The 27,483-nt window shown below is 36.4% G+C and overlaps 1 protein-coding gene across 1 annotated transcript in view; it reads right to left on the bottom strand.

Annotated features, from left to right (window-relative positions):
- The window catches only part of CYP7B1 (cytochrome P450 family 7 subfamily B member 1), a 126,421-nt gene that overhangs the window by 21,730 nt on the left and 77,208 nt on the right, over positions 1-27,483 (bottom strand). Inside the window, exon 2 of the mRNA XM_085313539.1 lies at positions 1,680-1,816. Within this exon, the coding sequence (XP_085169665.1) occupies positions 1,680-1,816 (137 nt within the window). The remainder of the gene's footprint in view (positions 1-1,679; positions 1,817-27,483) is intronic.

Here is a 27,483-nt window from a genome sequence, read left to right as displayed (position 1 = left end):
TTCTCCTTAGTGAAGTGCTGATGGTCAGTATTTTTATACTGAAGTGAACATATCCGAAAACAAATTTAAAGTAGTATCTCTGATATGACAAATTCACAAAGTCAAAGATTTCCCCATRTAAGGCTGAAATGATATCAATCACTCACTCCATTTACCTCACTCTTTATCAGCAACAGCTTCCTCAAAATACCAAAACATAGGGAGATAAGTTAAAGTGGATTTTGTTTATCATGCAAACAGAAATTTGCTAAACTAAATCACAGTCACAGATTGCTTAAACATACAAATCTCTAAGGACAGTCTTACATAAAAGAATAAAGAGGAGAAATAGAAATAAATATTTGATTAATGACTGATTAGCTTTATGAATGTACTAAGATAGTCTTTGAATTATTATTATTAATCTGTATTCTTAACAAGGCATTACTATATATAGTATCAATGTACATTAACAATAAAAAGATGTATTTTACCAGAAGTTCACCTTGTACATGGGCTGAACTCACTTTCAAGACAGGGAAAAAAATGAACATGTCAGTTTTAAAAGAAAACAGAGAATGAATAGAAAAATCATACACTTAATAACTTTTAAAAATGTAACAGGAAGAAAAGTTGTACTAATTAAACATACTGCCTGCAATTTACTTAATTGATTTTTAGCAATTTTGGGGGGTGAAATATTAATTATATGCAAAGAAAGGTAATACTACTGCCAAAAAATTACTGYACATTTTTATTTGAATTTCTTTAAAATATAGGAATAACTAAAAATGAGAAAGCGTTCCCGCTAAAGTCCTAATTAATGCCACTGTAGTACTGATCACTTGAACAAGGATATCAGCCTGCAGAGGTGACAAAGATTTACTACATCCACCGATACTAATAAGAGTTTATCTTTTTCTGAACAGAGSGAAGTATTTGATTTTAAATTGATTATAATAGAAAGTATATTATACTATATGAAACATATATATATATATATTTATATATATAAATGTTTCATTCAGAATTTGGGTTTCATTCTATATTTTTCTTCTRAATCTAAGTGTCTAAGCAAAATCATTCAAATGTTTGTATTTAAGCTAGTGTAGTAATACAGCTACATACACAGAAAGCATCAAGGTTATATCATACTTTATTATATTGCTATTTTCAGTAAGCATGATTAGAGTAAGAGACTGGCAATAGGAAGTCACTGTGTTCCAGTCCTGATTGTATCACTGAGTCAATGTGTCATTCATTCCCTTGTGTTCCTGTCAACCAGTTGTAAAATGTGTGAGAACATATTCCGCACTTTTTTTCTTAGTGTTTTCTAAATTTAATCTGATATTTTTCTGTGCAGTGTCAAGATGATGTTAGTTCTCCCTTCTTTAGAAAAAACAATACACATATTTGTAATTTTATGTGCTGGCAAAATTCATGTTCATACATTACATGTCTACAAATTTTGCCAATATGGGTATACACCTATAGCTGTAAACAAATATACRTGCTCATAATTTTGTACTGTACATATTTATTATGCATATAATACATTTGAATTTACATCATTTTCATTGGAATATGCTATAAAGAAAGGTTTTTAGATCAGTAAGATTCTAAACTAAACATTTGAATTAGAATTTAACTTCACTGATGGAAATATAAGAGAAATAGTAAAATAGTAAARTATTTCTCACCGGCAATATGTACAGTGAAAATATCTCCAAGTTTCTTTTGCTGATCCAACAAGAATTTGAAAGCATCTTTTCTAAAAGTCAAAGCCTTCCCAAGGAAAGGAATCCAGCCATTTATTAGTGGGGGCTCTCCAGTCTTCCTATTAAAAACATAAAAAATCAGGAATTAACTTTGGCATGAGAGCAACTCAAACATATATATAATTTACCTACTATTCTTAGACCTATCATCTACATACATAATTCTTTCAATATATAATATGTTGTACAGAAAGTTCTTCAGATATGATGGCAGGTTAAATCTAATCACACCTCTGAGCACAGAAGGCTCTGTGTGATAATTATGAAAAATAAGAGAGAAAAATTGAGGTGCATTTAACTTCAAGTCAGTCAGTTATCACCATGAAGTTATGCTCACAGAAAAGCTACATTCTGCAGAAAAACTCACAGTGCAGAGTCCTCTCATTTTCAGTATTTTGCATGTCAAAGGAAGATGTATCAGAAGGCAATTATGACAGATTTGGGTAAATAGGACGCTGACATACCACACCAAACGATTAACCTTACAGATACTGTTTCAAGAATTTCAGTTTACCAGCACACAGAATAGCTACTATTCTACTTAATTATTTTTAAAATACAGAACAATAAAGAGCAAACATTCACCATCATAAATCTTAGTCTCTCTATTTTTATACTCTGCTGAGCTAGAAACGTGTATGAATAGTTTAAGACAAAATTCTAAATAACTATATCTGTATTCCAGTCTAAAAGAAGCAATTACTGTGCATTAGTTATGTTTATGGAATAGAATATTTTTTAAGATTCTAATAAGTTATATTTTTGTTTAAAAAGAAAAAAAATGTTGTTATACTGTCCTATTCCTAACTGCAAGTAAATGTCTTTCCTTCATGTCGGTATTTAGTTGCTCGAATCTGATTTACAACAAAGAAACATAAAGCATGCCTGCTCTAGAAGGGATTAAAACAAATATTCACGAACAACTCTGATGCTACATCCCATCTGTGAAGGTGACTTATACTACATGCAGAACAACTCATTCTGATTAAACACAAGATATTTACTAGCTTGGATCTAATCAAAGATCAAGGGATCACAAGCTTTACTACTATCATACACAGCATGGATTTTTATGTAGCTGGATTAACCCTATCATAGTCATGTTCTTCCTTCAACTGCTGCAGTAGACCTCAAAAAAGAAAGGTGAACATACTACACTGTACATAAAATGTTGCATTTTCTAATGAAAACTTCCCGAGCAGGAAATTTTAAGCCAGTGATTAATTATTTAACTAACAGATGTGGCCAAATTATAAATGTTAGCTTGCATGAAAATCATTACTTTGTCCTCTGGAAAACTAGTTAATGTTCGAGTACAAACTGGAAAATGCAATAGCACAAACTTTTGCAGTGGCTTTTTTGTTTCTTTGGATTTTGTGGGTTTGGGGTCTTGCTTGTTTGTTTTGAGGTGTTTTTATCATGGAGAATGTGGAGTTTGCCTCCTCCTAATACTTCCCATAAATGGACGTATCAGACATCCTCTAGCAGTCAAATAACAGCACTATTTACAAGCGGCACAGAAAAGTTTGTAATGGTTAATTCTCTATTAAGTGAATACAAGAAAAGAACTAATCTGAGATTACACAAGAGGGATCACCAACCCTGGAAGTAAAACAGCCTGCTAAATACCCTCAATTACGCCCTCAAAGACTGTAAAGAATCCGGATGATTTAGCAGTTGCCCCCCTTGCCCCCCCCTAAACTGCTAAGTCCCACCAGCAGCCTCCTTTCACTTCCTGGGCTGGATACTACACCACCTAAGTAGCACCATGACAAATATTTAGATAGGCTTTTTGTCATATTCTAATTTAATGCATCTAATTTCACCCTCCATGTTCTGTCATTCGGTCAAAAGCTGTCTTCTTCACAAGGTTTCTGCCGGGTAGAAAAGACGCAGCTCAGAAATCCAGGGGAAAATTAACTTAATGCTCCAAGTCTGGGGGATCACATCAGAGAGACATTTTGCTATCGCGAAGACGTGAGGGTCATCGTTCACTTCAGAGATGTTTAGCTCAGCAGCAATAAGCTGAACGCTGTTAAACACTGTGTCAAGACCATGCGTATTTCAGAGGAAAATATAACACTGGYTCAACTTATGGCCAACACAGACTGGTAACAGAAATGTGTCTTCATTTCTGCCTTTATTCCTCTTTGGAAGATGGAGGTCAWCCTAATGAATTACAGATGTCTGCCAACATAGACCAAAGAAAAGMGGTCAGTGTATGGTTTATAGGACCCAAAATACGACGCTTCACTGTACAAACTTTTAAGCGGAGCAGTTCACCAGCCCCGGGCTCCCCAGAGCTCTCTAAGCTGCACCCAGTGTTTCAGGGGGTTGCTCAAAAGCATGTAGCAGTTAAGAMGACACTTTACTTTTAAAACTACTTGCACAAAGTATTAAACAAGCCCACACAAATTTTGTTAAATTTTAATTAATAAAACAAATTTTAATGAATTTGTTTACAAACTTCAACTCAAAACTCACACTTCACAGCCTTTTWAAAATTTGATAGGTTGGGCAAAATACTACAAATGCTGAAGTTATGGTTTTCACACTGTACAACATGCATTTTCTGTATCACATGTAAAATACAGCTAAGCAATATAGAAAAGCAATATGAATTGTTTTGACTGAAATTTAAGACTGCAACTTTTTTTAATTCAAGCATTCAGAACTTCTTACTAGTAAAGCTATGATATCTATCACAATGCACAATACACTTCCAATCTAGTTTAACTCCTTAAATTGTCTAATTCACTCAACATAGTTTGCTTCTTGTAATATTTCCAGGCCTTTTCATTCTACATTCCTGTGTTTTTTTGCATATAGGGGTTGCATTATATACGAGAGCATCTTTACTTATCTGAGAAGTTTTTCTGATGTCAATAATATTTAATAGTCATACTTCTCATGTGTGTGAGTAAATTTTATAAAAAGACCATCAGCAACATGCCCAATATAATCTGTAAGTAGACAGATTAGTTACAAAGTGGAGGGAAAACTAGCACAGTTGTATAATCCATCATTGTTAAATGGATAATTTAAAATGGCATTACGCAAAAATCATCTGGCTACAAATACAGTTTGCAAATAGAATGAACAGATTCTGATAACTGTAATTTTTCTTTGCCTTCACAGTGAAAAGATATGTCCTTGTTAGCAAGTGATAAAGTTGCAATGCCTACTCAATGAAAGCAGAACAGTTTGGGAGTTTGTAGTTTACAGTTACTTTTCATCTCACCTAAAACACACATAAGTAACTAACTGAMTCGGTTGTGATTTATTATTTAATGAGTAAAGCGGGGCAGGATTAAACAAGTGAATGTCATACCCATGTTGCACTTCTGCTAAGGAACAGTGATGCAATAAAATAAGAGAAAAATGGACTGTGACGTAAATTATGTGAAGAAGAGATAAAAATTATATATATATATATACATACATATGTGTATATATATATATAAAAATTGAAAGTTCTCTAAGTATTATGCTTTCCATTAGTGAGAGGAAATCATCTGGGAAACCCAAATCAGGTCATCATTTGTTAAGTTCTGTGAATTTAATATACACTTTCTCTGACTGTAAAGAAAAAACCCTAAAGATTCATAAGCAAAAATACTTTGCTAACAAATATCACAAATATAAATATTATTGCTTTATAAAAGTGTACAACACTATTCTTTTGCTGGCTGCACAGCCTCAGGTCCTCTGCAGTGTAGGGCACTGAATCAGTGCAAATAAGAGGAGAATCTCATTTCACTAGTTATTTGTATTCTAAAGGAGCAGATGCCATCCAAATTATGCAAAAACCCACAGTACATCTAGTACTACAGCAGATGAACAGGTTAATTTTTCTCTTTGCACATAATAAATCATAAGTGCTTTAACACCCATAGTCGCATTGCATGAACATAAACCTTCTGTTTAATAATGTCTGTTTACAACTAGAATCAGACATACAGTAATCTCTTGCCTGGGATAAACATTAATCCAGATCTGTCTAGAAAAATTATACAATTCATTACCRTAAGTAATCTCTATTGTGCCCTGTGCTTAACCTTCATCTTTTTCCCCGTCCTATAATCTTGCAAATCCACTGGTGGTGTATGATTGGCATCTGGTGTTAACACAACCTTCACTGCACAAGGAACAACTGAACGAAACACACGGGGAAATGTCACTCTGCAGGGTACCAGTGCCTCCACCGACCGCTTTTGAACAACTTTCACCAGAGGGTGAAAAGCGCAGAGAAAAAGTGCCCAGGAAAGGTCTAATAGTATTGTTTGCCACAGAGGAGAGCCATTTTCACCTTCTGAAATGTCATTATCCTGCAGAAAAATTTAAAGGTATTGGTCTGATTTCCCCTTAGTGCCTCTGATCAAACTATTACATACCTTGACAAAGTTGGAACACACCGTGCTGAGGGGTCTTTAAGCAACGGAAATGTWTTGGCACAGAAGTAGAACAAAAGCTATTATGAACACGTCAAAGCAGTTTGAGATTATTCGCAGGCTCGATCACAATATTTAAGCAACAAGACATGACAGACAGTGTCTTTCCAGGGGCTTATGAACACTTTAACTGTGAAGAAAAGAATGAGGCCAAAGGCTTCAACCCCAAGAAAGGTAATCCCCAGAAATGTGGTGTCTGGAGTGTCTTATTGTATTATGAAAGAAAGAACACAAGAATCTTAGGACAGGAGAAAGCCAGGAAGACTATCTATTTTACCTCTCCYTTTTTTTTTTTTTTTCCCTAAAATTTATCAGTAACAGACCTGTTCATAGCATTAGGTTTTTTGTAACTGTAAGGATAAAAAGATACATATTTTCATTCAAATATTCATTTGCAACATTATTTTTTGATAGTTATAAAATTATGGATGCCTAAATGCCTCATCTAAATTATCTGCGTCAGTGATCTCCAGGTTGAATACATGCTATATTAAAAAGTATTCCCTGCAGAACAAGGCAGATGAGAGCTTTTGTAATAGACAGTCTTTTATCTTCGACTCCTCAGCTTAAACACTTCTGTGGTAGTAAGGATCACATGTTTCTATCTGATCACTATCTGGGGTCTTACGTAGAGTAAATGGCCGTGTCTTGGCAGAGGGACACATTCATATACTGCGTGACTCTAGAGAAGCTGGCTCTTCACATGTAGAAACAGCAGTACCAGAATCGAAGAAAAAGTGTTGCTTCCACCTAGACCTTTGTCTAGGTGAAGTGACTTCCCCCTGCGGTACTGATACCTGCCTCTTTTTCATTAGGCTAACATTCAGTCATAAAAGAAAGGGAAAAGAACTGAATTAAGAATTAATCTCTTGCTGTCCCCTGTTCTGGCCAAGGGCTAACCCGGTATGGAGTCCTCGCTGCATTTGTACTCCACTCAGCAGAATATATTCTCGATGCGGTTCCCCTCCGATGACAGCACACCAGAGAGTGGAGGATTGAAGGAACTTTGCAACACTGGCAATGCAAATGTTGTGCTCAAAATTTCAGCTAAAATTTTTTAAAAAAATAAACTCCTAAGCATGCCAACAGAGAAGAGTTTATCTGCATTCCCAAAAAGAGCAGTACAGCAAAGACATATTCTAGTGCTGATGTGAGAGAAATTTGTAGAAATGCTGATGAAAACAAACCATCCAACAAATGAATATTTATTATGATTTTTTCATAGAAAAATGCAATCGTTATATTGAAAGTTTTCTGTCAAAAAGTTTTGTGAATTTAATAAAAATATTTTTTTTTCTGTAAAAGCATGTGAGCTTTTTGCTCTCTGTTAAGAACTCTAGTTTTTGTGGTGATCAGTTCATCACAGAAGCCTCCTATTTTTTTCTTTCTTGTAGTAATCCCACTCAGGTCATTCCCAAATGTCAAGAAAATATCAGCCCTCAACAACTCATTCAGTAGCTCTAAAATATCTCTCTCTTGGAAAACTTATTCCTTTGCAGTTTACTAGGCTAAGTTATCTCATCAGCTGTAGGTTCACATTGTGTGTATCACCTCTTCTATTTTACTTTCAAGTTGTGTATCAAAAGACACATCCACAAATTTAAGCACTATTTGTAATGACTGATGGGGAYATTGCCCAGAAAGCAAAAAGGTAGGTAAATACCATTGTGGTAAAGTCATCTGAGCAGTTTAAAACTTCAAATCCACTGAAAAAAGCTCTTTTGGCACAACTGTTTTCAGGGACTGAAAATTCCCAGAAGAGTCCTAGACACAATGCATGTAAAGTTTCATACAGTGAGGAGTGGAATCATAGCTGAAGAAAACATGATGTCAAGGCAACAAAAATTGAGCAACATTGAAAGTTAAAATAAATTCAGTGCTTACAGCCCCACCCTTAAAATCCTACATTTCCACTCCAGGCAAAGTCAATAAAAGCAGCCAGGGCTAATCAGCACTTTTCTGGACCAAGTTCTAGGTTATTTTATTACATCTTACATATGACATCACTTGCCAAGCCCAGAGCTTTTGCTTTCTTAGTTCAGCTTTAACCAAAGAAAAATACACTAGGAAGGGATGTTGACAGGTTATTGTTCCATATCCTGCATTCCAGGTGCTGAACACCAATATCTTTCCTGATATTTGCCTATGCTGTTCTTGATTCTCAGTAGAGTCTCTATATTCTTCCCAACAAATTTGTTCTTAACCTTAGAAAGTCTCTCCTCATGTCTCACCTTAATCATCACGTTGGACTTTAAGGCTACTACTTCTCATTCCGTCCACATGGGATAATGAGAACAAATGATTCCCTTCACTCTGCAGGAGCACTTCATACATCTAAAGACTCTTATCATGTTGTCCCTCAGTCTACCTCAGGTTAAACAATCACAGTTTTTTCCAGCATTTTCTCACAACTATTTTCTACACCTCTACTCTTCCAACTGATCTCTTGATTTCTTAAAGCTAACATGTATCTTTTTTGAAGTGCAGTGTCCAGCACTGAGCACAGTAGAGCAATTACCTCATGCACCTAGTAAGCTACACATCCAAATACAACTTCAGCTTTCCRTGCAAAAGCAGGACACTGTTGATACACACTCAGCTTGGGAACCACTATAGCCCTCAGTTTTTTTTCCTGGAGTAGAGCTCTTGGTCCTGTCTAGATGCTGTTGAATAGTCCTCACTAAGCAATTGTAGTCATTCTCTATTTTTTCCGGTTTGCCATTTGGAATGCTAATCCCTCCTCTGCAAGCTTGCAGCCCCTCCTCTTTTGAAATTACCCACAAACATGTATTTTTTTTCTCTATGCACATGAGAAGGATGGGATTAGAATATGTAGAATATTAGAATATAGAATATTAGAACCYGTATTTTCTTTTACTACTATCAGGAACATATTTACACTATATATTTACTGACTTAACCTAAGAAAATTTGACAATTCTCATCTAATATCCAGCTCTTCTGTAATTCATTTCTGCACTGTATTATATGTTGCCTTATTGCAACACATGTGAAAACTGTACACAGTAAGTAGCTCATAGTAGGAAATCATATTAACTGTCTGGCCTAGAAATGGCAAGTGAAGTGTCGATAAGAATGTCAGCGTGCCACACAGAAATATATTCAAACATGCAGAAATCATTCTTTACGTAATAAAGAGTGTACAAATAAATTTAGGCAAATTTAGAAACAACAGTGGGAAATCATCAAGTTTAAAAAAATTGTGTTATCTAGCAAAGAGAGGATAATGTTATCTTGAAAGATACTGCACATTCAGTTTGCATCATCTGTATTTTCTTTGAGCACTTAGTATATAACTTCAGAAACAGAAAAATTTAAATGCAAAATCAAATCTCATTTCCTATAAAACTATACGATAATGACATCATGCAGGATGTCCATTATAACAAAGCAAGTAATGAAAATATATAGGCCTCATTTCATGTAACTGAGCTGTCTAAAAGTTAGTATCTTGGTTAAGCTGGACATCTTCAAGTTCTTTATAATCAATAGAGAGAAAAACAGTGAAAAAGCTTTTTGGAGGAATTGATCTTCTTTTGTTAACAAGAGAGTTAAGTCAGAGTAGCCACCCTGCTCAGATAGCAAAGAGAAGATGAATCCCCTACAATTCCCTAATTATATCATGTTTATTCCCTTGCCTGTGTTTTTTTCATTCCATTCTCATACTGCATTCTTCAGGCTTTTTTATGTCAGATTTTCTGGCCCACCAATCTTCAGTCTGTCTTTCTCTTGCTTGCGATCTGCCTCCCTCTGTGCACTTCCCCCAGCTGCCTGTCCTTCCCTGGGTTTCCTGGTGGACCTGCCACCCCATTCAGTTCCTTTGCCCAGCCAGTTTCAATCTTCCTCCCAAATCGAGCTTCTGTTCAGATGCAGGAGGCTCTGCTCTCATCTCCTGCAGCATGTTCACGGTCCCAGTATCGTCCATCCATTTTTACTTCCACCTTATCTTCCATCAGATCTCCTCTCAAATCCTGACCGCCACTGTAATTCCTAATGTTGATCAGTCTTGTCCAGTTTCCCCACTGTGCTCTCCTGCCTTCCTACAACCGTCTGTTGCCTTAGACTGGTAACTCTGAGATGGGAACAGCCTTCCTGCTCTGTATCTAGACTTTCCGTTGCAAAATGGGTCTTCATTTGGGAGATAGTCTGGCGACAATAAAGTCACTCCCTCTTTCCATTTCCCCTTGCAGGGAATATTAGCTACTTTCACAAAGTAAGCATGATTCATTCAGATTGTATTTGTGTGCATATGTAGACAAATACTTATGAACACACATTATGCATACATATGCATACTTACTTTTATATATACATACATATACACAAAGTAATTGGAATTAACTAGAGGAAAAATGACTGTTGCTACATTTTTTTTGGCAGTAACACAAACATTTTGTTTTATTGTAATAAATTGTAACAAACAGTTTATTGTAATAAACAATTGCTATAGTCATGGCCTCAGTATAAGTCTCAGTACAACCTATCTTCTCAACTGAGTGCATTATCTACCACTACAGGTCAATAATGAAATGCTTTAGAAAAATGTTCTCTCACTACTGTCTAGCACATACATAATTTTCAACTACCAGCAGCCCGCTCTCAATTTATCCTGAGGCAATTAATCAAAGAAACAGGGCCACTTACTCAATCTTAAAATCCACATGTGTAGCCCTTTTATGAATAAAAAATTTTGCATGTGATTCTTAAAAACAGATGCAGCACAGCTATGCAGTCTTTAATTAACCATTTCATGACTTCCACAATTAAGGCCACGCATTCCCCAACTGGAAACACAGTAGCACATCGTGATATAAAARGCAATTTTTCTCCTCTCCTCCTAGAGCTTCAGATGTCAGACATTTCATGACTCATATTACAGAATTAACAGTCAGGACATATAAATTTCTGTTAAAAAATGTATCCACAAACTCCAGAAATATTATATAGTCTGAACAGCTGAAAAACCAAACAAAATTATAGATATCTTATTTAGTCCACTTATTTGTAAATATAACTCCAAATATAAATAATAAACTGAGAGAATATGGCTAATCCTGTCACTAATCTATATATCATAGGAAAACAGCAATTAAATGCTGTACTCAGGTGAATTTTTCAAAAGCCCTAATATTTATAAGTTGAATGTTGCATTAGCATGTCATGTCATCTTCCTATTTAAAACATGGCATATATTTGCTTCCCAGATCCTTGTTTTCTCTCTTTTCCTTCTAGTGCTACAAATCTATTGCACTGAGAAACAGTCTCATAACCTCACTGACTCTCCACTACAAATTCACTCTCTCTTGCTTCTTCTCCTTCTGCCACTATCCTAGATTAACATCTTGTTTCTCCATCTGAACTAATGTTAAGCTTGAAATTCCTGTTATCCTTTACCACCTTTGCCTCTCCGCACACCCTCTCCAACTTCAGCTTTTACTTCTCTCAGCACACAATTCAGGTGATTTATTTCAGCAGAAAGTATGGTGCAATCTGCAGTCTTCTYTTGCTCCTCTGTAGTTGCTGCAAATGCCTCCTTTTCTTCCCTACACATAGAAGTGCTTCCATACCTTTTCCTTAAATCTCTATTTTTCTTCAAAAAAATCCCTACTTCCATTTCACTTGTACCTTTTCTCTCCTGTCTTTTCTTCCCCTTAACTCTACGCTGGCCCTGGTTTTCCCTACAATAGCACACATTGGCCTTTTCCAAGTCTAAAAAGTTAACATTTTCCTCACTCACCCATTCAAGACTATAGATTTTTAAATCACTTTTGTGCAGAGATAAAAATCAATCATTTCTGAGATACACAAACTTCTGAAAATAACAAACTTCACACATACGTGCAAGAAAAATGATAATTCATAGTCTGATAACCTAAATCCTGTCGGTGCCTTAACAAGTTACCACAGATTAGGAGAATAGGTAATAGGAGTATTTATTTTCCTATGGCAGGGTAATGATACTGTTTACATTATTGTTGCATATAAGTGGTACCTTTCTATAATTCTCTATAGACTATGCAATAGCAATCTGACAAAATCTGGTATGAGTGGCTATGAAGTGTAACCTTTTACTAAACATTGCTAAGACTAGTCTGCATCTAGACTCATTCTGATGGAAATTCTAAACGATCTTAAAACTTTTTTTAAAACATCTTTTWWAAAAAAAATCTTAAATATGTTTCTCACAAAATATCTGCTCCTCCATTTTATTTTAAAAGCATCAGAATGAACACAACTGTAGCTGCCTTGTGTCCACATGTTTCCCTAGATTTCTGAGGGGACTAACCAGAGTGATGGTGCCCTTTGCTCCTTGCAGTGRTACGTGGAGTAGCCTATACCTGTCCCCAGAACGTGCGGACACCCCGTAAGCGTGGAAACGGATTGTGTGTCTCCAAGACAACCTCTCTCTGACTTCCCCTGGGGTGTTCTCATTTGCTTTCCCCTCTCCTGAGCCTAAAACTCTGCTGAGCCAGTGACAGATTTAATATGCATTAGTTTAAGAGCTTCAGTATATAGCTAGAAAACAATGGTTTGATCCTGGGAGAATATATTCCTTTAATTGGTTTGTGCCTGCCCTTCTCAAATACTTACGTAAACTCTACTGTGTACAACGGCATAAGGATTAAACCTAAATGAAGTTCTTCTTGGCCTTGTATTTGTTTGAGCTAATTATGTTTTTGCCCTGGAATGTACAACATCTTTGCCAGTTTTAGGTAAGCTAACAAATTCCAATTTTAAGTAAATCAAGAATGAATTTTTATTTGGTGTTCAGGGAAAGTTAAAATTACTAACTGAAGAGGGTAAGACGGAGGAAAAACTGGGATATTATAGGTCTTAACATGTTTTAAATCCCTCTGCTATGAAAGATGGACCTGACATCATAAATATAATTTCACATTTTTTAAATTACATTGAACACCAGTCAACCTGGGACCGTAATCATAGATATTACAACTGCAAATGAACACTAGTTTCTTTGTTTTCCTAAGTTGTTTCCTGCACTAAGTAATACTTGGGTTATTACAGCATCATCTTTTTGAAGAGTCCAAGACTTCCTTGTTCTAGATTTTCTGAAATATATTATGCCATTTTTTTTAAGCAGATACCTTCCAATATGTAAGTCCCTACTCTGGCAACATATCGTAGTCAAACACCTTTCAACACTGTACAACTTCCAACTGAAATCTATTTCTTAATTCAAACTTAATACAAATTTCTAGTAAGGACATCTTGTTGCCTCTGAATTCTTTGGCACACTTAGCGGGTAAAAATAATTTCCATTTCCCATCAAGAAAAAGATTTGAATTCGAAAACTGGAAATTTCATTTAAGAAATGTTCAGCATTTTCCAACCAGCTATTCCAGCTGAGTACTATTACACCCTCTCTGAAGCCCCACACAATTAAATTGCTGAATGCCAAACAGTAGATGAGGCGGTTGTCTATACATGGGACACAAAATTCATGGAAGTGTCAAAGCTTCCTGAAATCTTAAAAGTTTAAAACATTACTGTTGAAGAAATAATAAGCTTTACTGTCTCTAAGGAAAAGAAAATGGATACAGTCAAAAAAACCAGACAGAGATTCGGGCCGTGCTGTCAATGTTGCTACTGCTGTGCAGAACTGAATGCAATTTGGGACTGCAATCAGGTTGCTCACCCATTCATAGCTCTCCCTGCTTCTATACTGCCTATATGACTTCCCAGCTGGTACTCCCAACCAGAAAACCACTGGTGTGTGCAAATTTTAAGGTACACTCAAGGGTGYTCTCTCTTGTGGATAGGTACTTGACCTAGCAGCAGACCCATCTGTACCTCAAATTCTGTCATATGACTGATGCAGACAGACAAAACAGCCCAGACTTTTCCCTAGAAAGGCTGTAATGTTTCTTGCCATAAGTAGAGTTGGGATCTGTGGGCAGTCTGACACTCAGCTCCAGCTCAGGTTGCCAGTAAGACTGATAGAGGAGATGCAGGTTTTTGTGAATGCTCTGAACACCCAACCTTACTGGGATCAGCCAGCTCAGATGCTGCCTGGAGGCAGCTTGTGATCTTATTTCCATCTTTACCGTTCAGTCCTGGAGAAATGTAATTCCCATCGTCCCAACATCTGAATATTTGAAAGTCTGTCAGGTTCTAAAGCTTTGATTTGCTCCAGCTGAAAGCTACTGTGTCTTACAAGCACAATGAGCTCTCACTATGTCATAGGATGGACTTCAACAGCATTGTAAACCGGTGGAGAAATGTGCAAAATATCTACTCACTTAATGGTGAAAAGGTTTCATCTCTTGAACTGCACTGAGAAGTCAGGTATGTGGTATGTGATGATTTTTGTATTAAAATCTACACACTGTCTTGTTCATAAACCATGGGTAACATCATAGAGATGATGAGGAGTTGGCATGGCCAAAGAGTGTACTCAACATGCTAGATATTTTTTGAGGATAGGTAGGAATCYTGAGTAACATGTGCTCCCAAGAATACAAAAAACCTTAAAAATACTTTTTTAACTTTATGTGAGGAATCAGAGTTCTGCATTATCAGTAACTGTTCCATATGTATGATGTATTATATAACTCCAGCTTTATTGTTTTCAGTTAGAAAACAGCATAAGAAAATGAAAATTAGAAATTAAAGGTTATTTGTAGCAAATTTTAACATTTCAAATCCAAGCATTTGCACCGTTCTGATCCAATGTAGCCTTCTGTTAATGATACATCTGTCATTTTATCGACACCCCTAAACAGCTTTATTCTCTTTTCTAATTAAGAGACAAAGCTGATTATGGCAATCTATGAACTGACATCTGAGTGCTTTTGTTACAATGTAAAAAGCAATGAATATGACTATTGTTATGCTACAACAACAACAACAACAACAAAAAAAAAACTTGGGAATTTTTACAAGAAAACCCAAGACAGCAAAATATATAATGGCTAAATTAAAACAGATTCTCCCTATTCATGCAAAATGCACATGTGCCTGTATTATATAATTAAATGAAGATACTATGTGAAAAATTAATTCTCMGTAATAGAAAACATAAAGCAATAATGATATATAATATGCCTGACTAAAATATGTGAGATCATCAGATCATAAACAATCTCAAACAAATAAATGACATACAGTAAGTCATCAATCCTCAGGGAAAAATTGAGCTGTTAAATATTCCAAAATGCTTGCATGTAAGGACATGACTTCAGCTCCTTACTGGTGTTAAATCAAAGATACTTTCTCAAAGGGCTCTCTTGTGCAGATGACTACCTTCTGGAAATATTCTTCAGTACTGACCTGTGCATTAATTGGGAACACAGAGAACGTGCCTTTCTCACCACTTCCYGTAAGCCACCATAATGTTCTTGTTTTGTGAACCAAAACTATCTGCAATGACTGCTGAAACTGGTAAACCAATAGGTGTTTTTAAGACAATAATGTGGATGGCATGAAATGCTCACTAGTGTAGAAATGTCCTTGCTTTTGGACAGAGGTATACCCTGGTAAGGCTCTAAAACAATCTTCCCCACACTAGCACTAATCTTTGTTACCTAAAAAGGCCTCAGAGAACATAGCAGCAGGCAAATTCAACAGAATCAGATGATCTTCAATATTTTGGGATGTTAGCAGTTTTTGAACTTGAAGATAACATTAAACAGTTTTCCTTTCAGTTGTAATCAAAAGGCAACAGACAGTGGTTGTGTGGCTTTTCTAACAGTACTAGATAKTCAGTACCATTGATTGTGTTGAAGATCTTGCAGCCGAAGTTCCTGGCAGGAATTCACAGAACCTTTTCCAAGAACTCTMTCGATTCTGTTTAAAAGATTTCTGCAAATGATACCGGATGTCCTCAGGACAGAYCTTAAAGAACTGCAGATTGACACAGCTCTAACTGGCATCAACTGAGATAAATGAATTTACACCCTGAAGATTTGGTCCTCAGCTGCTGACTGTGTCAATTAGTGTTACAAATATATCTTTCTTTTTTTCCTCTTTAAAATATTTATTCTAAATTATCAGAAAAGACAAGACATCATAAGCTACAGTATTAACAGCATTCATTTTTAATCACGGATTATAGCATCTGTGTTCCCTAACATGCACACTATACCTGTGGGTACAAATTACTTTCATTTTGCCATTTGCTGGTCAAAGGATCATATCCTTTTCCCTCAGATGATTAGATGCAGTGACTGAATGTCTGGGATCTCAGACTGGAAAAATATTCTCTCTCTACCTTCACTGAGCTTTAACGAATGGGGAATGTACCTCCTCACATTTTTATTAGAAGAGATCTGGAAATATAAATTATATACCTTTGCATCGGCTGTCAGGTCAGCTACAAAGATGCATAAGATATATGATGGTTACTACTTACAAAACCAAATAGTATTGCCCAGCGTTACTTCAAAATCACTCTACTTCTGTGCCACATCATGGAATACCTAGCTGACTRAAAGTGAAATCTTTGGAAATGCTTTAAGGAATTATTAAAAGTGATAATCATTTTCCTCTCCCCAAGGATCTCCTCTAACAGCATATTCAATTATGTATTGTTATTAATCAGCTTGTAGCATCCCAATTCTGATCGCCACCTGTTAATAAGGTTGGCCTCTTCACTGCTTAGTGGGAGAAAGAGAAGGTCTGCAGAATGCATGCTCTTTCATTTGGAAAGTGTGATATTTAATGTCATCCTAGCTACAAGCATTTTGCGCACAAAGAAGCAATGAAATGCGAAAAAAGAAGAGTTGGGAACACATCACACAAGATATTTCCTGGAGCTTCCATCAGTTTGGGGTCATCTCAGAAGGGACTGAGAACAGACAGTATCAGACTAAGCAAAAAGTWAATATCAGTAAACTAAATAATACTGGGTAAGTAGTAGTATCTGCTTAACATTGGTACACTAGCAAAACTGACTGTAGTGGTCACAACATATGAACACTCACATGAGTGTCTAAGGATCTGCACAACAGGCACTACCGCAGCCAGATTCCCGGAGAAAGGGGAGTGTACATCATTTGCAGAACTCTCCAAAATGCCTTTGAAAAGCAGATTTTAAAACACTTGTGACAAACTCTACCATTGCACATGGCCATTGCACAGCCACAGGATCTCTCCTGCCTGTAGAGGAGCCATCAGTTCCCTGTAGTACATCAACGGCCACAATCAGCCACTGGACTCCTGCCAGCCACAGCAAAAGGGGGTTTCTTCCACCAGCACTGGCATTACAGTTGTTTCTACGCTTTCCCTTCTCCTGTTTTTCCTGAGTCTTCCCCAGCCCTCCCCTCGCCACCTCCTCAGGCTGGGCTAGAGGACATGGCCAAAGGAAAAGAAGTACAGCCAAGACTTTGCTATGCCCCAGCAATTCCTCGCTGCTGTTAGAGGGTCACTGGCAGCCAGAATGATTTAGAGCAGCCTTCAGGCTATTCTAAGTTACAGTGAGGGACTTGACTGACTCATTGCTGCTGCAGGACTGTGGAAACATAAAGCTATCTTACAGCCATCTTCAGGCATCCCTGCTTCTGAGCTGTGCTATTTCATCTGCGCCTGCAATTGAAAAACGGAGACCACGGCTTGTTTACAAGTCTGGTGGCTGCAGCACCGGAAAGGTTTCCCTTGCCTTTCTCCTGCCTTCATTTCTCTGTCTATTTTGCTTTTACAGCTAGCTCTGGTACTGCTCACAGTCCTGCGCTCTAACAGAAATAGTGATTCATGTCAGTCTCTGCTCTATTGACCTGTCTTAAAAATCTGAACCTCCTGTCAGTTGGGAAGGCTCAGAGAAGTCAAACTGCAAGGGAATTTTCAGTTTGCAGACAAGATAAACAACACTCTCCTGGTTCCTATTTGTGCCCATCAGGAGCACTTTCACAGTTTAGTGTTTTATTTTATTTTTTTAATCAAATGTTAATGACAGGTTAAACTGAACAGAGGTTGACTGTGAAGCTCCCTTGTTTAATTGAGAAACAYCTTTACTCCAAAGGGACTTAAGCTTAAATTTCTGCACTGAAAAATCTGTTTTGCTAGTGTACAGAAAGTATCAAACTTGCTTGTTCTAAACATTTCTGTAGTATTCATGCACTTATTATATACCTTCTATTTTCTCTACCTTTCTAGATTTGCCATTTTAGTTCAAAGCTCTTCACTGTATATATTTCACACTTATCCTCTTTGTCCTTTTCTTCTGTAATATCTTCATGAAATTCAATCTCTTTTACAAAAAAGTACTTTCATTTTTAATATTATTGCCTCTTCTCTATCATTATTTTACATTTCATTAAGCAGTTTTAATTTTACTTTTCTCTGACTAGTCCTTTGATTAGACTGTTTCCTGCCTTGACCCTTTCATTTTATTTTCTCTTCTGTAATTTGCTTTTACTCTGCCTAACCCACGTGTGCCTTGTTTCAAGTATGCTTTTACTCCATATTACTCTCCTTTCAACTTATCTTTGTTGCTCAATGCTGACAATGTTTTTCCCTTACTCCTGTGAATGACAGYGACAGCATTTGAGTGGTAGCTGGCAGATCTGGGGACAAGAAATATCTGTCTGAAAAGATTTTATTTGGTTTTGTTTTTATTTTGATTGTAAAACCAGACCTCTCGAATCCTGGAGCACCAGGGGGCATTGTTTCATTTAGAAAATAAAAATTGTCATGATAGCTATAAACTTCACAACAAGTCCATTGCAATACCAGTCAGATCCAAACGGTAAAAAACATCCTATCAAAATGGACCTAATATGTCAACTGCAGAGACCAAGGCAGCTTATAGGTCAAATGTTTTAATGTTAAATGATGGGTATTATTTTGGAAAGCTGCTCCATGATCAACCAGAAGTATTGTATATTCAACTTCTTCCCCTGTACACCTTACAATGTCCAACTATAGCACTGAAGGGGAATAAGAGATCAGAAGTTACCATGACTGCTCCTGAGCAGAAACCTGAATTCAGCCAACACTGGAATATTTTGGCTGAAATACCCAGAAGGAACAGGTAGCAACGGCCAAGAGGAATTATGTATAAGCATAAGGAAACAGCCTGAACTGTCATTAAAATGAATGGCAAATTAAAGTGGTAGGAGAAAGTGGAGTGCCTCCCAGGACAGGGCCTGGTGGCTAYGCTTTTTTGAAACAACTAATAAGTTGCATTTCATAACCACGTGCATAGTAACGTCAGAAAGAAAGTGCAGCTTCACAGCTGGCTAAACTTGCAATAGCAACAGGCTACTCTATTAGCACTAGTAAAACAATAYTGTTTGCCAAAGAAAAAGAGAAAAACAAGGCAGCAAAACTGCCTACAATTATGTAGGAAATCATCTATGTAACAAGTTAACTAATGCCCAGATGCCAAATGACTCACAGCATTAAGAAAATTAGAAAGGGTGCTCAGAAGTATTATATAATTCAGAATATGTACATTAGAATATTGAGGTCTTAACAAGTCAGAAACAAATTTAAGCACTGTGGATTATATGGTTCAAAACTCTGCAAAACCTAAGCAATTCAAGCTTAATTCAAATCATACAGTAGAATTAAACATGTAGACATTTAAAAATTATAGACATATGTTTCCAAACGTGGACTTTTACCTTCTTTTGTTATATAATATGCTTTTATTTTAAAGTGATTTGGTACTTGGGTAACTGGAAGAGCTGTTTGCTCCGTAACTTGGGCTCCAAGTGCTTTTGTAAGGAAAAGAAATGAATGTAGCTGCCTCTAAACTGTTTGCTACATCTGATGAACTTCTGGTAGAGTCACAACTCATGCCACTGGGTAAGGTGAGAAACATTCACTCCTCCGTAGCAACATGATGAGTCTTGCAACGTATCTGCTAGCTCAAGTCATCACACCTCAAGCCCAAGACCAGGTCAGGTACAAGCCGTAAAAAGAAAATAAGAGCAAACTTAACATCATTCACCTGATCAATTGACCTGAGTTGGTTTCCAAAGAGAAGTAAAAAATACTTTTTTCGCTTGGGCCCCTTTCAGCCACATCAAGAAGAATCACAGGCTGTATTGAGAAATACCTGTGAAACCCACAGGAGTCCCCATCAGACCTGCAAGCTCAGATTTGCTCTTCATGGAAAGTAGAGCCCAGAAGGAGGACCGGCTGCCTCCTGCAGAACTGGACCAGAGAGGTCCTTCCAGCTCAGTGATGCTAGAGGAGGGTCATGAAAATCAGGTATCAGGTTGAAACACAAAGCAAAGTTCTTATGGAGTATCTATTTCACAAATCTTCCACCGTTTTATATTGCCTTCAATTTATGGGCTTTCCTCCTGCTCTGTATCCCACATCATACTTTTCCTCTGAATGGTAAAGTGGTTTCCCACAAGAAAAAAATATATATATAGTAGACACTTTAGTTTTCTGTAAAGACCACTTAAGATATGAAAAATATGAATAGGTATATGTATATGTACATACACCAACAACCAATGGAACATACCCAAGAACTTACTTCTACCCCTCAGTACTTTATGCAGACTTTTTCTTATTACTTTAAACTTTAGCATGCAAAAAAATGTTAAAAGTTTCTTTATTTTTGCTGACAATAAAGCTCATATTGCTATCTTTTATAATGAATACACTACAAAGTGTACATTCATATTATATATACATACACATTATTACACATACCTATTCAGAACTAATTCAATTCCTGCATTATTCTTTAACAAGCGCTCCGTTTTACCTACTTGTGTATTATCATTTTACCATTACAAGTGATATGATTTTAAATGCTCTTTTTCTTTTTACAGTGTAAGCAATCTGTAGAAGTCTAATTGAATAGCAGATAAGTAATTTAATCTTGAGTTTCTACTGCCATCTGTAATATTAGCAAAATACAGTAGGTAARAACATAACCATACGTCCAACTGGTTAAGAGTTTACAGTTCTTTAAGAAATGTATAGGAGAGCTTGTAGTAACTCTGCATACTAAYTTCCATATTTATTATCAACAGTACATTTTACTTATTTTTTTGTAAATTTGCATTTTAAAATAAGTGTTTATGTTAATTGTTTCCTCCATTAAAACTTATTTTGGAAATAATAAGGCTAAATTTGAAATATAATATTTATTGTTAATGAAAATCCCTGTTGTGGGAGTTGTGGAGTTAGTAGCATATTTAAAAACACAGCTGGAAATGGGGTGGATATAGCATTGTTAACCTATGGTCTAGTTACAAATTTACTTGGAAAACTTGAAAATTAATTCAATTAATTTTCAATTAATTGAAAATTTTCATTGTAAAGCCTCCAAAACCAATTGAAGGCAAGTCTTAACACTTACAGTGGACGCATTGTTTTAGGATATATAGATACATAACTTCCATTAATATCTACATATGACTATAAATCCATATGTTTAAGAACTGCTCTGAAATCTTAACCTATTCAACTTTGTAGAGCTCCATCTGTATTATGTATCATTTCCTAGACTGAAATGATAAAACGAATGTTACTGTTAATTTCAATTTAACATGTGGATAATACTGTCCCTAGGCACCGCACCAACTTTTTACCAAGCAGGTTATGTTATTGCAATATCTGTATAATTAATTGTATTATCAATTTTCTTACTTTTTAAACATTTGCTTTCAGTTAGAGAAAGGCTCTTCAGCCTTCAAAATCATCTATGGAAAGTTTCCTCACAGAAAGCAAACAATAACCATCAGTTCAACTCAGCCCTGTAGCCAGCCAGTCAGGAGTGTCTTCTCTGGGGGCTTCTCCCAGACTATACTCCGCAATGCCAGTATCTCATTTTAACTCAGTGCCTGGCATATAAAAGGTCCATGTTCTTTATTGGAAGAATAAAGACTCAAATGACTCAAAATTTGAGATGGTAATGCCACTAATACAGAAAACTGCCAGACTGTTGCCAACCCTATGTTGGTAGGTTCTCATTCCCATTCATATGACTGAGCTCAACGCAGCCAGCAAGCAGAGACATGCTCATTTCTTGTGCTCACCTCCATAGACAGTGCGGCCACAATGTTCAGGTAGAGTCTTAATCAACTTAGTCCAGATCACATAGCTTTTAAAGGGCTATCTTTTTGGTACAGAACWAGAGGGCTTCAAAATTAAATTGCAAACAACTACAGAAACAATTACAGAACTTTATGGAGGAGAGTCCAAAATTACAAAAATGATGGTTGTGAGTTAGTCCCTAAGTCACAGATTCATCGAGACTGGCAGAGGCAAAATGAAAGTGTTTCTGTATGCTTTTCCTGACATTGTACTCCTTSGTATATACTTACGATTCACCACTGCAGTAGACAAGAAACTGAGGTWGGTGAGGCTTGAGTCTGATCTGGTACAGTTCTTCTGATGGGAAACTCGTGCTGGGCAAGACACAAAAGGAAACAACCACTGCCCAGCTTAACAAAATTTGACAAAAATGACCAAGAGAGTACACACAAAGATACAGAGGAGGACATTGTTCTCCAATCCACATAATGGACCAGTCTTGAAATCTTGCTTTTAAACATAAAACAGCAAACATAGAACGTCAATAAAGCAAGTTTCTGACTTGGGGAGGGGAGGAAGGAATTTAGAAACAGAAACAGGAAAATCTATAGACTTAGTATTTCTAAGCCAAATATTTGCGAGTTAATATTATTAAAATATTAACTAGTTTGTTAGTTAAGTTTGCTATTAATACATGATATAAATTACTTGAAAGAAAAATCCTAGACAGAAACGCACAGCCAACAAATGAATTTTTGTAATTACTGAAATAGAAGTCTCATCTCACAGCTGTAGCGCTGAAAACTGAACAGCTTCATGTTTGTTCACTATATTGCTCACAGTGCTGTTTTTCATATAAAATTATTCAAATCTAGCTTTTTACTCCATCAGTTGAACTGTGCTGTGACTGTGTTTGAGCCTTATACATGGAATAAGAATTGCATCATTCTTTCCTTTCTTCCAGGTCTTTTCATTTCCTGAGTAGTTTACTTGTTTATCTAAAATTTAAAATTAATCAACTTGTGAGTTATATAAAGACTACTAATTCTAGCTAATAGCATATATAGAGAGTTTTTTATATATATATATAACTGTAACTATATACTATATATACTCTAGCTATAGTTATAGTGTATGTATATATGTTATATAGTATGTAACAGTACTGAAAGCAGTGCAACTTGGCTTAAATGTACAACATTCCCGCTACTCAAACCTGTGTCAGTCTCCAAAAGAGTCTCTTTTGTACAGTCACCGCAGAGGGTATAGCAGGTTTTCTTACGTGTAAACCCACTTCCTTTTTCTCAGAAAGCACCCTGTCTTTCTGATGTTAGTGCCTCAAATAGAATGGATCCTTCTACTTCTTGCAGGTGGTATCAACTCCAGCTGTTCTGTAAGAATATCATGGGCAAAAGCTCCTGCCTAACAGTTTTTGCTTTCTTATGTAACGCCCTTTAGCTAGGCCATTTCCCTAGTTAAGTACTATCTGTAAATGAAYGGAGCCATTAAGTCAACTCATCAACAATGAGATCTTCTCTGAGCAAAGAATASATAAAATGATACCATGAAGGAAAGGAGAAGGAAAGGAGGAAAGAAGAGAAGACAGGGGATGGAGGGATGTACAGTCAAAGCAGCAATACATAGGAAAAGAGTAAGGTTCATACWTCCAAGCAGACTTGAGAGAACATGCAGAAAAAGAAAACACAAACAAAACATGATGACCTCAGGCAGGAAATGGGAGAACAAAGATACAGGATATCAGTGATGATATTCTATTATGCAATTCTTTCATTTTCAGAACCACTGATTTAAAGAAAGAAAGATTTTGGGAAGAATTATCCTGGAGTTATCTACCATAAACTATTCATACACTATTAAATGTGCTAGCTGGAATTTAAATTCAAAGCCTACATCTCCTTCACAGTTACTATGGAAGCGCCTACCCTCTGTATATTTCAGATTTACAGTCTTAGACTTGGACTTCTTTGCATATTAGATTATAGTAAAATGTTGCCACTTCTTCCTGAAAATTACCTCTGAAAATTTACCTTTCCTCTTTTTCATGCAACTAGAAATCTCATCAAGCATCCAGACTAGTAGATGTTCTCTTGTCCCTGAAGGCTAGCGATAGGTTTAGTAAAGGTTATGCTCTTCCTTTTCCTTTCTGACCATCTTAGAGTTTGAGGGTTTTTTTGGTAGGGAGCAGGGAGGGAGGTTGAATCCATCTTTATTCTGTGCCCATCTTTATTCTATGCCCATTATTTATTGGGCACAAACTTTTCTTCTCTACTGCTAAGGCTCTTTGTGGCTTAACTGTGTTCTTGAAGACAGGTCAGTTTTCAGCTACAACTCCATTCTGCCAATGGGTCCAACCTTCCTTGCCCAAATGTCTGTTTTCCTTGTTACACTGCCAGAGGYTGGGAACAGAGACTATTTTATGCACCAAATGTCAAGGATGAGGGCGTCTAAGGGACTAACGAAGATGTAGCCCCCTCATTTGAGCCTGCTGACATATGCATTCCCATATCATTTGATATGGCTGCAGAGCTCCAACTAATATATGTCTGTTCCTGATTTTCACAACTAGTTATTTTCTCATACCCAGTTGATGATAGTCAAAAGTTTTAGTAATCTATTGGCTGTCAATAGCCTAAGTGAAATGAGCTACGGCATCAGCCCAGCTAACAGACTGGCATGTCCCTATAAAACTCCCATTACAGGTGACAGTTGAGAGGACTGYCAATGGCAGGTATGCAGGACTAAGGCCTTCATGTGTATATTTAATTAAGTTCTCACGCACAGACCTCTCAGTGTTGAGGATCAAGAAGCCTGAATRACATGCTGCACCAATTCTGTAGAACAACAAAGGACTCTAGGGTTGCCTGAAGCATTTGCTAAAATCCTGGAAGAGCATAAACAAAAATTAATGCCACATATATACGCGATTTTTCACATTCATATTACAGACAGYGTCTGTCTCTGAGTTATACATCTTCAGACTAAGAGCTTTTGCTGAGGATGAGACCGTAATGCTGTTTTAGACAGCATGCCACCTGAGACCTTTTCAATCACGAGACAAACTAGTCTTTGAGAATTTCCATAAATAYGATCTTTCTAACACTGTCAAAGATTAGCAAATGGTATTTCAATGTTACAAACCATGGTAAAGACAGCAACGGCCTATCTGTTCCCTTCTGTAATAATGCAAGAAAATTCTCATTGTTTTGAAGCAGCAGATCCAAAATTAAGCCTATGTAAGCTGCTAAAGGAAGGACATAGGCAAGTAATAATACTACTTCCATTTTTTGCCATGGTTATTTAGAGAAGACACATCTCGAGATGTAAGAGCAGAACTAAGCATTTATGAAATACAAGTAACATTTTGCACACAAAATAACATAGAACAGACATACCAGGAAGAGTTAGATAACGTTACTCAAAATAGACAAGGACTAAATATGCAGGCTCTGCTCACTTTCCAAACTTTTTTTCTAAATGCTGACCAAGCTCAGCTGGGCAAGACCTGCTTAGTGTAGTCATTTTCACATTCCCACTGAACATATCAGCTCTGACAATATATTTTTTTTTAATCTCGGCAGCAGAGGGTACTACATAATTCCCTGTAACTCTGCCAAGAAAAATATTTTAAACTTGAGAAACTAAAAGTGCAGATATAATATTATATGAAATCACACCAAATTTTACAACAGTCCGATGTTCCTGATATTTTTATCTTAACACATCAAGGGTGATAGAAGCTTCTTTTTGCTGTCAAAGTGATCAAAGAGAGGTTGAGAAAGAATCTATAAACAGATGCTGCCCAGTGACAAACCTTAAAGAACAAGACTGTGGGGCCAGATGTTTGAGTGACCTTCGGACTACAGAACATGTTGGCATGGTGTTGATTTAGATAGTTGTTGGCAGGGGCTTTCGATCCAGCAGCTGAAAAAAAAATCTAAATTATGGAAATATTTTTTCTCATCTTTCCCCTAACTACAAAAACTGAAACTACTGGTCAGTAGGGCTGATGCCTGTCAAAGAAGTTGAATTCACCACACAACCCTGCCAGTAGGTATCACATCAAAATGGAGTTAGCTGAATGAACAAGAACATCTTCAGGCTGTGCCATTTTGCATCCCCCTCAACTTTCAACAGCTGTTTCTTGAGTGAATACAGATGCAAAATAATTATACGAAATGTTTTACATTTTCAATGTACCACATAATGTAAATGTGGAATCTATGAGTATGTATAGGTGATATAACATAAACCATCATTAGGAAAGGAATTGAGAAATGGTATAGGAAACAGAATAACTAATCAATAGGGGTGACCTTCCTGAATTATATTCTTTATAGACTCAATTGGTACAATTAAATGACATTATAAAAAACAAAGATAATTTATCACATACATATTGCTTATGTTGAACATCGGAAGACACTGGAAACTATTATTACATGAAACATTAGTTACGCTGCACTTTTCTTGATTGCAACTGCCCCTGCAAGCCCTCTCAGGATTTTACCATAGCAATGAAATTACTGGTATACTGGAGGAAAAAAAAAAGTTCCTAATCCAAAATTCYAGCAGATACTGAAGTATGAACTACCACACATTACTAGAACAAATACAGAAAGCAGAAAAAGTCTTGCTTTGTAACATTAAATGTGATTGAAGACTGTACAGTTCTTCTTACGCTTTTAGACGTTTTGTCACTTTACCTGGAGAAATATACACTGCTTATTCTGAATTGCTGCTGATGTCCAGCACTTGTCAAAACCGCTATCTGTCAAGCACTTCACAAAGTGTTGCAAAATGACAGATCAGGATGTCTGAATAGATGGAGCCCCAGGAAAAACAGAACAGATAGAAAATTCATGACTCTAAACTACATCAAAGCGACTTCTGTCAACATCATGTCAAAAGAAGGAAAAAAAGAACTGTTCATTTTAGAGGGTTTTTTCATTATATAAACACTTTTTTCACGTATGAGCTAAGTGTAAGGAAAAATTAACTTGGTGTACAGTATGATCATTCATGTGTGCCAAAAATACTCTTTAAATAATCCAGGAATAAGGAAAGTTCTAACAGTAGATACTGTCTGGCAGTTAAAACCAATGACATCCAAAAGAAATGTATGAAGATTCTATCAGCTTAAAATAGGACAAACCATCTGGCTACAAAGAAATAAAAGTACTCTTCCGTGCATGTTTGTTGGGTTTGCAGAATCCTACAACTGGATTAATTTTGTATTTCCTCTACAATCAGTTTTGATCATCTCTACTTAG

This window comes from Rhea americana, unplaced genomic scaffold, assembly GCF_003343005.1.
Source record: "Rhea americana isolate MKP2758 unplaced genomic scaffold, rheAme1 scaffold_39, whole genome shotgun sequence".
In the NCBI taxonomy this organism is placed as follows: domain Eukaryota; kingdom Metazoa; phylum Chordata; class Aves; order Rheiformes; family Rheidae; genus Rhea; species Rhea americana.
The sequence above is the reverse complement of the archived record's forward strand: the minus strand, read 5'-3'. Positions and strand labels throughout refer to the sequence as shown.